Source organism: Pelobates fuscus, chromosome 10 (assembly GCF_036172605.1).
Source record: "Pelobates fuscus isolate aPelFus1 chromosome 10, aPelFus1.pri, whole genome shotgun sequence".
NCBI lineage: Eukaryota > Metazoa > Chordata > Amphibia > Anura > Pelobatidae > Pelobates > Pelobates fuscus.
Window position 1 is genome coordinate 94,506,231 of NC_086326.1, and position 12,170 is coordinate 94,518,400.

At 37.4% G+C, this 12,170-nt stretch overlaps 2 protein-coding genes across 6 annotated transcripts in view; one reads left to right on the forward strand and one right to left on the reverse strand.

Moving 5' to 3' along the window:
• The window catches only part of ZCCHC24 (zinc finger CCHC-type containing 24), a 365,856-nt gene that overhangs the window by 305,194 nt on the left and 48,492 nt on the right, over window positions 1-12,170 (forward strand). The gene's annotated exons all lie outside the window — the stretch shown is intronic.
• ZMIZ1 (zinc finger MIZ-type containing 1) overlaps window positions 1-12,170 on the reverse strand; it is a 224,665-nt gene that overhangs the window by 3,969 nt on the left and 208,526 nt on the right. For 3 of the 5 annotated variants that reach the window (XM_063434174.1, XM_063434175.1, XM_063434178.1), the window contains 13 exons: window positions 11,580-11,778; window positions 10,743-11,018; window positions 9,635-9,817; window positions 7,793-7,870; window positions 5,924-6,098; window positions 5,539-5,725; window positions 5,022-5,232; window positions 4,603-4,708; window positions 4,091-4,251; window positions 3,856-3,923; window positions 3,111-3,179; window positions 2,228-2,475; window positions 1,149-1,312 (listed from right to left, as the gene is read on the reverse strand). In XM_063434174.1, coding sequence (XP_063290244.1) covers window positions 1,149-1,312; window positions 2,228-2,475; window positions 3,111-3,179; window positions 3,856-3,923; window positions 4,091-4,251; window positions 4,603-4,708; window positions 5,022-5,232; window positions 5,539-5,725; window positions 5,924-6,098; window positions 7,793-7,870; window positions 9,635-9,817; window positions 10,743-11,018; window positions 11,580-11,778 — 2,125 coding nt within the window. The remainder of the gene's footprint in view (window positions 1-1,148; window positions 1,313-2,227; window positions 2,476-3,110; window positions 3,180-3,855; window positions 3,924-4,090; window positions 4,252-4,602; window positions 4,709-5,021; window positions 5,233-5,538; window positions 5,726-5,923; window positions 6,099-7,792; window positions 7,871-9,634; window positions 9,818-10,742; window positions 11,019-11,579; window positions 11,779-12,170) is intronic. The other 2 variants (XM_063434176.1, XM_063434177.1) reach the window with 2 other exon arrangements.

Consider the following 12,170-nt stretch of genomic DNA (forward strand, 5'->3'; position numbering starts at 1 on the left):
TGGGAAATTATATCTGCTCCATATTTCTCTCACCTCTAGGTTACTACACACGGTAGGAATTTACCTAAATACCCCACGGGTCTGTCCTTAACCGATCCCTCTATACCTGCTTTAGCTTCTTTAACAGAGATTTAAAGAGTGTATGGATACAATCACCTGTTCTTTGTTGCTACATATGTATATTAGTAGTTATTCTCCTATTTAATTCTCTAAAGATACTTTACCATGTGTATCTGATTAGTTATATGATGTATTTTGTATCTGAATATTACTACAGTAGCTATTTCAGGATACACTATATAGGCTACATAGATTCTTCTTTTTTAAGTCATGGTTTTTTTCACTTATTTATTTGATTTCACGTTGTTTGTATTTGTAATAGTTCGACATATAGTACTGAATAAAGATATCAATACTTGTAATTTTAACCCTTTGAGTTGTTACTCTTAATGTGGGTAAACCCTTGGTGGGTTTCTAGAGAATCGATATCCGTGTGCCGTCGGCACCTGTTTTTTCACTCTCTACATACCCCCCTGAGGTATCATTTTCTTCTCCAGACGTCAATTCTGCATTAATTACGTCTGATATTGGCATGCACTCACTGCACGCTGTCAACAGACGTGATAATCTTCCACATACAGGCAAAGCACAATTCCCTTCCTCCTTCCCTACCAGTGGGCGCTTCCTCCTGCCTCCTCCATTGCCATCAGCGTTTTGTGTTTTTTAAATTAGCCCTCCCTCCCCTTCTAGGAGTGCGTGCATGTGCTCTGAGCTGGCAAAATGGACCAATCACAGGTTATCCATCAGAAGCCTGTGATTCAGTCTCGAGCAGCTCCCTGTGATGTCTGAGGGTACCGAAGAAATCAGCACCACGAGCTTCGACCGGCGCTGGATTCCATGTAATTAAAACTTTTCTTTTATGGAGAGGCGGACCTTCTCCATAGTGCCATTTTACACTGGAAAAGTCCCCACCACTTCCACAAGTGAGTAACCATTTAAAACATAGTAAAGTAATTTATCAGCACAATTTGGTAAAAAAGTAAAAAAACAGAACAATAAAATGCAAACATTTTGATTTGTGCTTCTTTAATTACCATACCATTACTTATTAAATAAACAAAATCTAGAAGAAAGTGTGTGACACTTACTGGGTCCTGCATGGAGTGGCTCAGTGGTTTGTCAAGCGAGGACATACCACCAGGCATATCGGGCGGATGAGACAGCTGGGGTCCATGCATGAAATCGTTCATCGTTGTCCCACCTGGTGCTCCATGAGGGAAGTCAAAGTTGCCATGACCTTGGTAATTATTACCTGAAAAATGATTCAAATTCATAGATCACTCCTATATTGTGAATATAGCCTTTTGATACGTACACACACACAATCAGTTAGTTGCAACAAAGTTACAAATTGTATGAATAACATATAGAAACCTCAAGAAAAGGAAAACAAAACCAACTTCATGATTAGAAGACATGAACACATGTAAGAATATCACTAAATGACAATACGAGAACCTCCAGAAATAGGAAGCCCTGACACATATAATAGTTCATGGGAGATGCCACATTTTCCAAGGCAAATGACATACTTCGAGAGATACTATTTTAGAGGACCACACTGGCAATAAAGGATCTGACTTAGTGGTAACCCCATCAACTCCCAGATAAATCCCGAACAACAGGTGCAAGTCATGGGATGCCACTATGTCCCAAAATTGAAGTTTCATAGATATACATTCAACGTAACATTTTGGTTTGACAGAATTTAGTATACCAACAAGAATGGAGATGTTTCTGCTCATTCAGCTGTAGTCATGACCCGGCATGATTACGATAAACAGAACTACTGCTGTTGTAGATAGAAAATTTTTTTTCAGTAACACTGAATGACTTGCCTACACTGTAAATCCACATTTGGGAGGAATTGTTATATAATGTGAACACCCTTCCAAGCCGATAAGAATTTCTATAGATATGTTTATGTTTGGTGACAGACATTGTTTCATATACAGGCTTTGTAGAATACATGAGGAGCTGGAGAGAAGTTCCTCACTATATTTTAAAACATTTCATAGAAATACTTTTTTGTAACATGTGTTTAGTTGCAATTGAAACAAAAAAACAGAAAGATCTGGAATCAATTTTCTTTGAATTTATTATCATTACATGGAATCAAAACAACCTGATACAGATTTGCTAACGAATGTTGAAGCACGTGTCTCACCTTGTCCGACATATTCGCCAGAGTTATTACCCCCGGGAGGTGGGGGAAGTGATGGGTAAGGCGAGGGGCCAGGGCCTAGTGCTGCAATCATCTCCATGACATTGGGCATGATCATCTGACTGGGACTCATGGTCTTAAATCTCTTGGAGGGCATCCCATCAGGGTCATCTTTAATGTGAATCTCAGACTTGATTGGTACTGGCCGCCAGCTACAGGTGGGGTCAATAGTCACTTCTTCAAATTCAGAGCTAAGGCACAGATAAAAGTGGCATCAATTTTTTGTTATGTCATAATAGACAATATCTCTAATCATTTTCTTAAAAAAACAAAAAAAACATTAAAAGTTATATATGTGTAAATCAATGTAATCGTACTGTATATATCACAACACTAGGAACATGAACAGCTGCATTGATTAGGATATGGTTAAGATGAAGAAATGTAGATTAAATAGGGAAGACATTTTTATTCTTAATTTTACTAATTGAAATAACATTTCACCAAAAAGTATACATAATATTTTAAAGCACTTTTTCATTACAAAACGCTGCACATACAAACATATAACACTTAAGTCCACCTCCAGCAGCATCATTAACTTTGTCCCAGGCTAGGTAATGCTAAATTTGCCTATATTCTACATTCACTGTCAGCATGGCATACAGATGATGGACAACCAATGGTGGAACAATGAGTAGAATTTACCTCACTGGAGATCAGACTGCAGGGAGAATTTGGCCTTGGCGAGGGATCACAGAACAGTTTTTATGTTTTCTTTTTTATTAAAACATAGTTTTTGGTTGAAGTAACCCGTTAACATCGTTGTTAAAGAACAATAAATAAAAATAAATTTAGGCTGAAATTAGGGGGAAAGAGTACTCACTTCTGTATTGCATTCAGGATGCCCCACATGTACTGATCAACCTCCAGGCCTTCTAGAAGGGCTGTTTTACTAAAAAGAAATTAGAACATTTTACAACAATAATCACAATGTTATCATATTTAAGAACATTATTTTTTTAGTGAACGAGTGCTGTCTGCCTTCTACACCTTGATATACAATATATAGGTAAAACGCACTCCAGACTGGACTCAGGATACATAAGATCTAGCATGCAAGCTTCATAAAAAGCTCCAAATGGACTTCAACAGAAATCTTACTCAAAGTTATCTTTAATAAGTGGACCTCTACAACCTAAATGAAACCCTGACACATTCATCCAACGATGAATAAGTGCTAGCTAGTGAAGTTGAAATTACGGCCATACTTTATGATATATGGTTACTGTTTATGGCTAAACTCTCCACCATTGTTACAAAATTCAAAGTGATTACCGTCCACCAGTGGTGGTTGGTGAAGTTTCCAGATGGTGGGATGCTATAATTTATCCTCAGAATTTGACTGGCTATTGTGATTGGTTCTTTATAATAGTTGTCCTGCTCCATAGTTCCACCAACAATGTCATCTGTCTTACTAATTAAATTCCAAACTTTAGGCCAAAAGAGACAACAGTCTGCTAATTTTTCCTACTCAGTTCTTCCACTCTGCTATTTGTACTCGCTATTACCTAATGGCTTAGTTACTAACTTTAATAGACTACTCTGCACTCAAGGCCCTTTGCACTTACTTGCAGACAGGACACCTCCATGTTCCTCTCTCACAGTTCAACTGAAGATAGGATTCCAAGTCAAAACACTGTTAATAGAAAAAAAAAATGCCGTAAATGGAAAGATCAAGAACTTTATTAAATAGCTTAATCTCTGGCATGGCAATGAGTATACCATGCAGTAAAGAAAGTAAACGAAGGAAAGCACATATCACATACAGTACCCCGTTGTGTTTTGTAAGTGCATGTAACTAACCTGTACGTGCTTGCAGTCATGTCCCCGCGCGGGCAGCTGAATCCGCCTAAACGTGATAGGACACTTCAGCGAGACTTTAATTGCTGTCTGCTCCACTCCATCTTCCCCATTTAGCGCTGTGTTCCCAGATGAGGCAGCCACACTGCTGAAATTCCTCTTAACTGATCAAGCATACAGATTTGGAATTAGGGAAATATTTTTCAACAAAACCAAAAAAATTGATATGTTCCTCTGATTATAAAAACAAATCCATTGCCTCATTAAGGTACAGTTTGAGTGATACATTCCTGCTCTACTATCTGTGTGACCACACTCATGTCATTATGGTTAACTTATCAGGTACTTATAACACCAAAAGGTGACACTAAAACACTTTAAAAAAAAAAAAATTTTTTTAAGTTTTCCAAACTTTAGTTATCTTATATCAACATACAATGATGAACAACAGTAACTGGCAATGTGTTACCTTACGTGTATAACATTTTAAGTAAACACAACGAGCAAGCACTCACTTTTTGTGATACAGTGTTCGGCCGGGAGCAACCTCTTTTTCAGCAAACCCTGTAGTACGGAGCGTACTGAAGGTCGATGAACCAATTGCAGCACGAACAAGTGTGACTGTAGAATACAGAGAGGAGAGGGTTCATTGCACGTAGGACATAGCACAAAAAGTTTAAAAAATTACATTAACAGGCTATACTGCATATTAGCAAAAGTAGATTCCAGTAAATTGTGCGATATCTCATTTATGCATGTCAATGATAACTCTGTGTTAACAATAAAAAGGGCAGCCCAAGCAAACAGCAAGAATTTTATGTAACATTCACCTATCTATAGTCTGTTTTAAAACCGACACAGACTGTCCGTGTCTATAATGTAGATGACCACTAAGAATGGGCCCTAAAGTTTGTATATTGTCAGCCGGACTTACACAGCAGCAGGCAGTGACTGTTATCTGGATGGTGTTACGGCCCGGTTGGCATACATGTTTGAGGTGCAAAGGTTTATGGGAAGTTTTGTTATCTCCTCGTTCTATGGTCAGTGGAGTGGCATTGACGCTGACTTGTACTGAGGCTGGCCAGTTGGTGTTCATCTGCCGGTCTTCATGGTGATAGCATTTAAATTGCAGCTCCAGGTCAGACCTGAAATAAAAAAAAAAAAAAAAAAAAAAAAGAGTATATATGAACGCACAGTATTACTCACACTAAAATGCACTTTGGTAAACTGTCTAATAGCAATTGATGTAAATGTTTATCATCTAATAAGAATGTATTGTTGAAGAATAAATGTTCTAAAGTCCTAAATCATGAAGTAATTAAAATCAGCAGTATTAATTTATTTTACTATAACTAATATCAGAAATCATTCTATTGTAGTAGAAAAGGAAACCTACAAGGTGAGGAGTCAGTGATTAATTGTAACACAAGCTACATTCACCCTACACCTACCTCCACATAAGGGTTTGATGGACAGTCGGCCGTAGGTGGAACACATGGTTACTGACAGCCAAGTTGTGCTCCAGCCGAAAAGGTTCAAGCACTACTCCATCCCGAACAGGAAAGGTCAGACGCAGCTCGTCTGTGTGGCTGGCTGCGATCGAAGAAGGAGAGAAAGCGTGAACTTTCCCTTTAGCATCTGCAGTGCGACAATGTAAACATGGATCAGCCAACAACAACAAGAGTACTTCAAACCCTACCCAGTTATGGGAGTTTTAATTTACTTTCTACAGGTATAACAAACTATGATATAAATTTAAAATCTAAAATCAACAAGTCATTGCAATAGCAGTTTTTACTGACTAAGAAAATTGTGGTTTCATCAGACCCCACTCACTTGGAGGAGGAGGTAATGAGTTAATGTTTGGCTTGATGTCCGGAGGAAAGGGAGGCTTTACATCTTGGCTGGGAGATAGGTAAGTGGGTATGTTGCTCCCAGGAGTCATTGGAGGTGTGGGGTTCCCTGGAACTGGAGAGTGAGGATAATTCCCAACAGGACCTGGTCTGGATGGCTGCAAGAGACAAGACTAACGTTAAACAATATGAAAAAAATATATCATTTTTTCATTTGACACAGATACAACTGCCCAGTTGCAGATTCTGTTGTGCTCTGGTATTCATCCAAAGTTACCAATATATTTATATATATGCAATTTTTTTAATTTATTTTTTTAAACAAAGACAGATTGCCTATCTCCCTATGGTAAGAGCTCCGGTTATCAGCTCACCCAATTATCCACTGAAGTTTATAACCCCTACCTGTCTACTAGTGTTACCCCCTACATTAATTATTGGACTTCTGGCACACCCTACTCTACATGAACACCAGTCTTTCCATCGCCTATTAGTCTAGTTGTTACCTTTCCTACTTGCTATTCAAATGTGTGGTTAGTGTGTCATTACACGTCCACCTTTTCCATGTTAAATCAATCCAAATTTTTTTAGTCATCCAAAGTTTGAAGTTAACAGATCTTTTAAAATTGCTAGTGTACAACTGTTTGACTTTTTCTTTAACAAAAAAAAAGGAGTTTGACAGTATGTATCTATCCCTTCATGTATCTTGCTGACAACGTTTGTTTACATATTTATCTAAATCTATAACTTATATCTAAAGCACAATGTCACATTCCAGTTCTAAAAGCAGAGAGGCAGTCTGAGTGATCCTAAAATAATGGACAGGTTGCTCCATTACACACGGTGATCCTTTTTATTTTAAAATGACCAACCGTTAGCAGGAGTACTGCTCTCAAGAATATGTTTGACAACCATGATCTATTTATGTATCAAAAGAACCCATGCATGGTTTGATGTAGTTTATGCACTATATGTATTCACACAGTGTATTGTCTGCATTAAAGTATATATATATATATATATATATATATATATATATATATATATACCGTATATATATTATATATATATAAACAAAATAATAAATAAATTAAAGTTTATACACACACACATATATTGAAAAGAATCCATTAAAAATGGCAACCATGGCAAGTGTCAATATGCGGGGGATGTAGCCATTACTGACAACTAGTAGTCAATATTAGAAACATACCCATTACTGAAGTTCAACTAACATTTATCAATTTAGGTAATGTAGTCTAACATCAAATATGATTATAATATTCTTTGGTTGTAGGATGGGAGGCAAATATTTAAAAAGCTTTAAAAGATCAGACATAATCAGTGCAAACATTTCAGGAATACAGACCCATTTGTCAAGACAACACAGTGTAAATGATTATTTGTAACTTAATAATACAAAATATGTCCTGCAAAGCTGTGGTGGAAATCAAGACATCTTTTAGAGAAACATTTGTATTTTTAAAAGCAAAGTGAACCATTCACACCGTTCATCAACAGCGGTTACCTGAAGTATCCCATAAAGAGAAATATAAACACCATAAATATTCAATCTTTGGACTGGAAGAATGTATACAGCAGATATACATTCAGAATTTGAAGTGTGTTCTGCTATGGACTCCCACATTATGTTGTACTGTAATACCCAGAATACCATGCCTGTTTAAGAGAGTATTGTGGTTTAACAGCGAACAAGCTGAAGACCCAGGAAATATGCCACAGCTTATAACAAGGGTTACTGTGCAGACTATGCTACTCCAATGAGCGCCTGGAAAAAGGGATTCCTAGCAGTGAAATACCCTGTAGACATTTGATATGGTTTCGCACTCACCCCGTTCATACTGCCTTGGCTATAGCTATTGTAGCCGCTCCCAGAAAAGTTGTTATTTTGTCCATTAAACTGCTCTGGCTATTAAAAAAAAACAATAATAATGAATTAAAAAAATGTTGAAATTATAAAAAGTAAATGAAAAAAGTGATATAAAATTATAATATAGCGGAAAAATAAAAGCAGTATAGAAAGCATGAAAATCTTGCAAATGCCATTAATAGCCTGAGGAATGCCCAGAAGGTTTGCAAGGAGAAGACTATTTGACTCGAGTGTGCCTTTTAACCACACTACTAAGAAGTGACATTATGAATAGTTTTAAAACTGTATGTAACTGTATATCCAGGTAAACTGGATCCAGCTATTAAAGAAAAAGATTTTAATTTGTTTACATGTATTGTACCTACATTACATTTCTATACTCATCAGTAAAACAGAAGAGGCTTCATTTGGTTAGATAACCTTACAAAATTAAACTCTATGGCTCTGTGTCCTGACCTACATGGGGTAATTAGGATAGGGCCAAGTTTAACATGAGTGCTTACAGACAGGGTATAGTTGCTCAGAAAAAGTGTGTTAAATATAAGGGCTTGCCTTAAAAATGTATGTGCAAGAGAAAAAAGAAAAAAAAAAGGCTGAAATGCTCAGAATAAGTGTGTAAGTTTAGCCCTCTTGGGACTCAAAGGTATGGGTCAATTGTTCCAAACTAACATCATTCTCTGTCATGTCACTATTGGTTATAGTTAGTGAACAGTTTGCAACACCAGCAGCAGGTCATTCCATTCAGACACCAGTCTATTTTCTGTCTAATATCCATACTAGAGTGAGGTCAGATGGACTTGGTTAGAGGAGACAGTGATGTGGATGCATGCATAAGCAAAGTAAGCATGATGGACAAATCTTTTCCCTAAGAAACCTTTGCATTATCAAATGTTCTAAAGCCTCTAACAGAACATTTCTTTAAAAGATCCAAAACAAAGGACAGAGCCCAGCACATTACATTGAGCGTCCAGTGGTGGAAGAAAGCAGAAGTGAAAAGCAGTGTGCGTGAAAATGTAGCCAAGGCATGGCACAGATAATAGGGAAAACCTTTGGATGCCAACATGTAAAAGGAGAAGGTCAATGAAAGGAAGTGAAGACTGTATCTACCAGCTTGCATGAGAGGAAGGTTAGAAAGAGGAAGTAAAGCCTTTGAGTGACAACATGCAGGGCAATAAGGTCACTGATATGAAGTAAAGGTTGTAGGTGACAATATCATGGTAGGAAGCGCATTGAAAGGAAGTAAGGGCTATGTGTGACAATATGCAGGGGAAGAAGGTCACTTCTAGGAAGTAAAAGCGGTAGGTGACAATATGCAGGGTAAGAAGAAGATACAGATAAAGGAGGGATGGTCTGAGTTTGTTGAAAATAAGAACATGGGAGATAGGAATGACTGTGATAATATGAAGGACAGAGAGTGAGCACTATAAATGTTTGAGGTTTTTATGGCTCCTTAGGGTTGCGGTAAAAGCACTACCTATCTGGGCCTAGATTAACTGTGAATGTCAGTACAAAGGTCCTGGGGTAGAATGGCCATACTCCTAATGCTTCATAAACTATATCATGATCCTGATTAGAAATGCACTGTCGGTATGCATGTTGATGAGAATCAAATAATAGTTAACAAAGTTTATGAGACAAAACAGTGGAATAATGAAAATTAGAAGAAACAGTTTAATTTAAAACAGAGAACTATATTACAGAGTAAGAACATAATACATCTCTATAATGTTATCCAATATGTCAGAACTGGAAAAATAATGTGTCATCAGAAATAATACAATAACATGATGTCAAATTTCTCACCTTGTAATACTGTCCTACGTTGACACTAGGGGGTGGATATTGCCCTGTTGGCTGCTGTCCTGCCATTCTCTGGCCAGGGTAGTTAGGAGATGCCATAGGTCTGGAAGGATTGGGACTTGGGTACTGTCCTGGTTGATTTGGAAACTGGCTGCTTGGTCCATATTGCTGGCTGCCGTAATTTGGCTGTTGAGAAACAGGTGCAAACCATAACTTTTAAAACAGAGCTTTGGTACGAGCTGGGCATCTGGTTTAAAGATAACTGAGAAATTGCAATCAATTAGGTCATTTCTACAGTAGAAGCATTTAAAATAAAATATAAAGGATACCATAATAATATAAAAGGATAAGGGAAGATTGCAAATACTAGAACAACTACAGTCTACAATTTTAGCACCGTTTATCAATGCTGCATCCAGTCTTCTTCGGCTGGAGAAAGCGGGATGCAAAGGACAGGGCCCTGGTAGGACATATGTAAGTTGCCAAAAAGTAAGTTTGACAGTTATCCAAGGGACTGTAGTTGTTATGGTACCTGGACTGTTGCTCTAAACTTTAAAAAAAATGTACTGTGAAAAATAGATAACATTCTAAAATTCTAGAGAATTAATGTCTTTAAAAAATAAAATTTATGAAGCACAGTTTTACCAGTGAAAAGAGAAATTTTTACTATAGAACACAAATAAGAAGTCAGGCAACCAAATCTATGTATTAAAATGTACATCAGGTTATGAACATTATTAACAAGCAAATCCATTTTTGTCACCATACAATTAGTTCATGGGGCAAATAAAGGTAGTCAAGCCCTTCCAAATAGTTTTTCAGATATTAAGCATCTACTTTTACTTGTCCACTAAATATTTATTCTAATACTGATTCGCCATTTGGTAGAGGGTACAGTATTCTGTAAATAAAAGTTTTATATTTCTATGTTTTTGGTTTAATAAAATATCATATTGATAGTGCAGAAATGGTCAATAATACAATTTTGACGACTATGTCTTGATCTTTGTTTTTTTGAAACTGTGACAAAAGTATTATTACAAATAGCTAAAAGTTGTGTATAGATTGCTGCAGACTTGCAAAGAATGCAAACCATCAAATTACTACTTACCTCTCCTGGATAGGGCCTCTTTATACCTTGAATAGGCATGGACTGAGGTCTAGGACCTGGGTAGGGTTGCTGCGGCATCCTCTGGCCATGAGAGCCAAAAGGGTTCATGCCAGGCCGAGGCTGATTCATTCCCATGGGTGGGCCACTCATGTTGGAAGGTGCCATGTTTGGGCCCATGCCAGCTGGGTTCATTGCAGAAGGAACCCGTTGGCCAGGTTGGTTCATGAACTGATTGTTGTAGGCCTGAGCTGGACCCATCTGGAAAGAGGAACACACCTTCAACAAAAGAAAGAGAAAAGAATAAAATGCGACATGCGTGTTAGACAAGGGGTGTGGAACGGTGCGGGAAAGAGGACATGCAAGGATCTCATTTGGGTTACAGAGGATGGGATACATAGAGATGTCGCATTTTTTAAAAATCTATAAAACATTTGGTTTCACCGGTGCAGTCCTACTAAATATTAGACAGTAGAATTACAAGAGATATTTTAACAATTTTAATTTATAAAGCACAATTTTGGGTAGATCTTATACACTATGTAAAACATTTCCAGAAAATTGCTTCTCAAAGAAATTTCGCAATTAATCTGATGGGGATATATACGACAAAGCATTGATTAAAAAGTTGCCTAGAGAATATTTAGGACCATCAAGTTATTAAGTTGTTTTTGGTTAACTTTCATATAACATATAAGAGATAAAAGGCAATGCATTCAAGACATGAGTTTATGGCCCAACAAATGTATAATTGTTTTTTTTAATAAACATAGTGTTAGTGGAACTGCACCTTTAAATAAGACACACGATGCTCACAGGAAGTTATTAAGCATTACTTACCGGGCCATACTGATTCATATCTTTGTTTTGAGTCTCCTGCAGCGCTGCTACTGTGGCTGTAGCTGTGGCGGTAGCTGTAGCAGCTGCGGCAGCCACGGCAGCTGCAGCGGCTGCTGCTGCTGGCTGAGTAAAATCTGCAGGTTGCCGTGTGTGAGGCGGGATGCCCATTCCGGAAGGATTGTTGGGGCCACCAGGGTAGCTAAGGGAACAAGTGATGTACTAATGTGATCAGAATATGCAGAATGAACGAAAGGTCAGTATACAGTAACATGCTTAAACACATAACCAAGGAAACCTAGAACTTTAAGCTCAATAGAATCTTCAATGCACTTACAACTTTCTGAGTGGCAAAGGATTATGGAAGCTGCCGTTTAATAATACCTAGATGTTTACATTTAACTACCACAGCCACAATTGACAGATGTTTTTTTAATCTGAAAACAAATTCCATTTGAAGCAAAAACTTTGCTGCCCTGCAGGATACAACTTTTCCATAAAAGCCTAGCACACCAAAAATGTGTGTTCTTTTAACTAACTTTTTTTTGGACACATGGGTCATGAATGTACTAAAAATACAGTTATCTGCTTCCT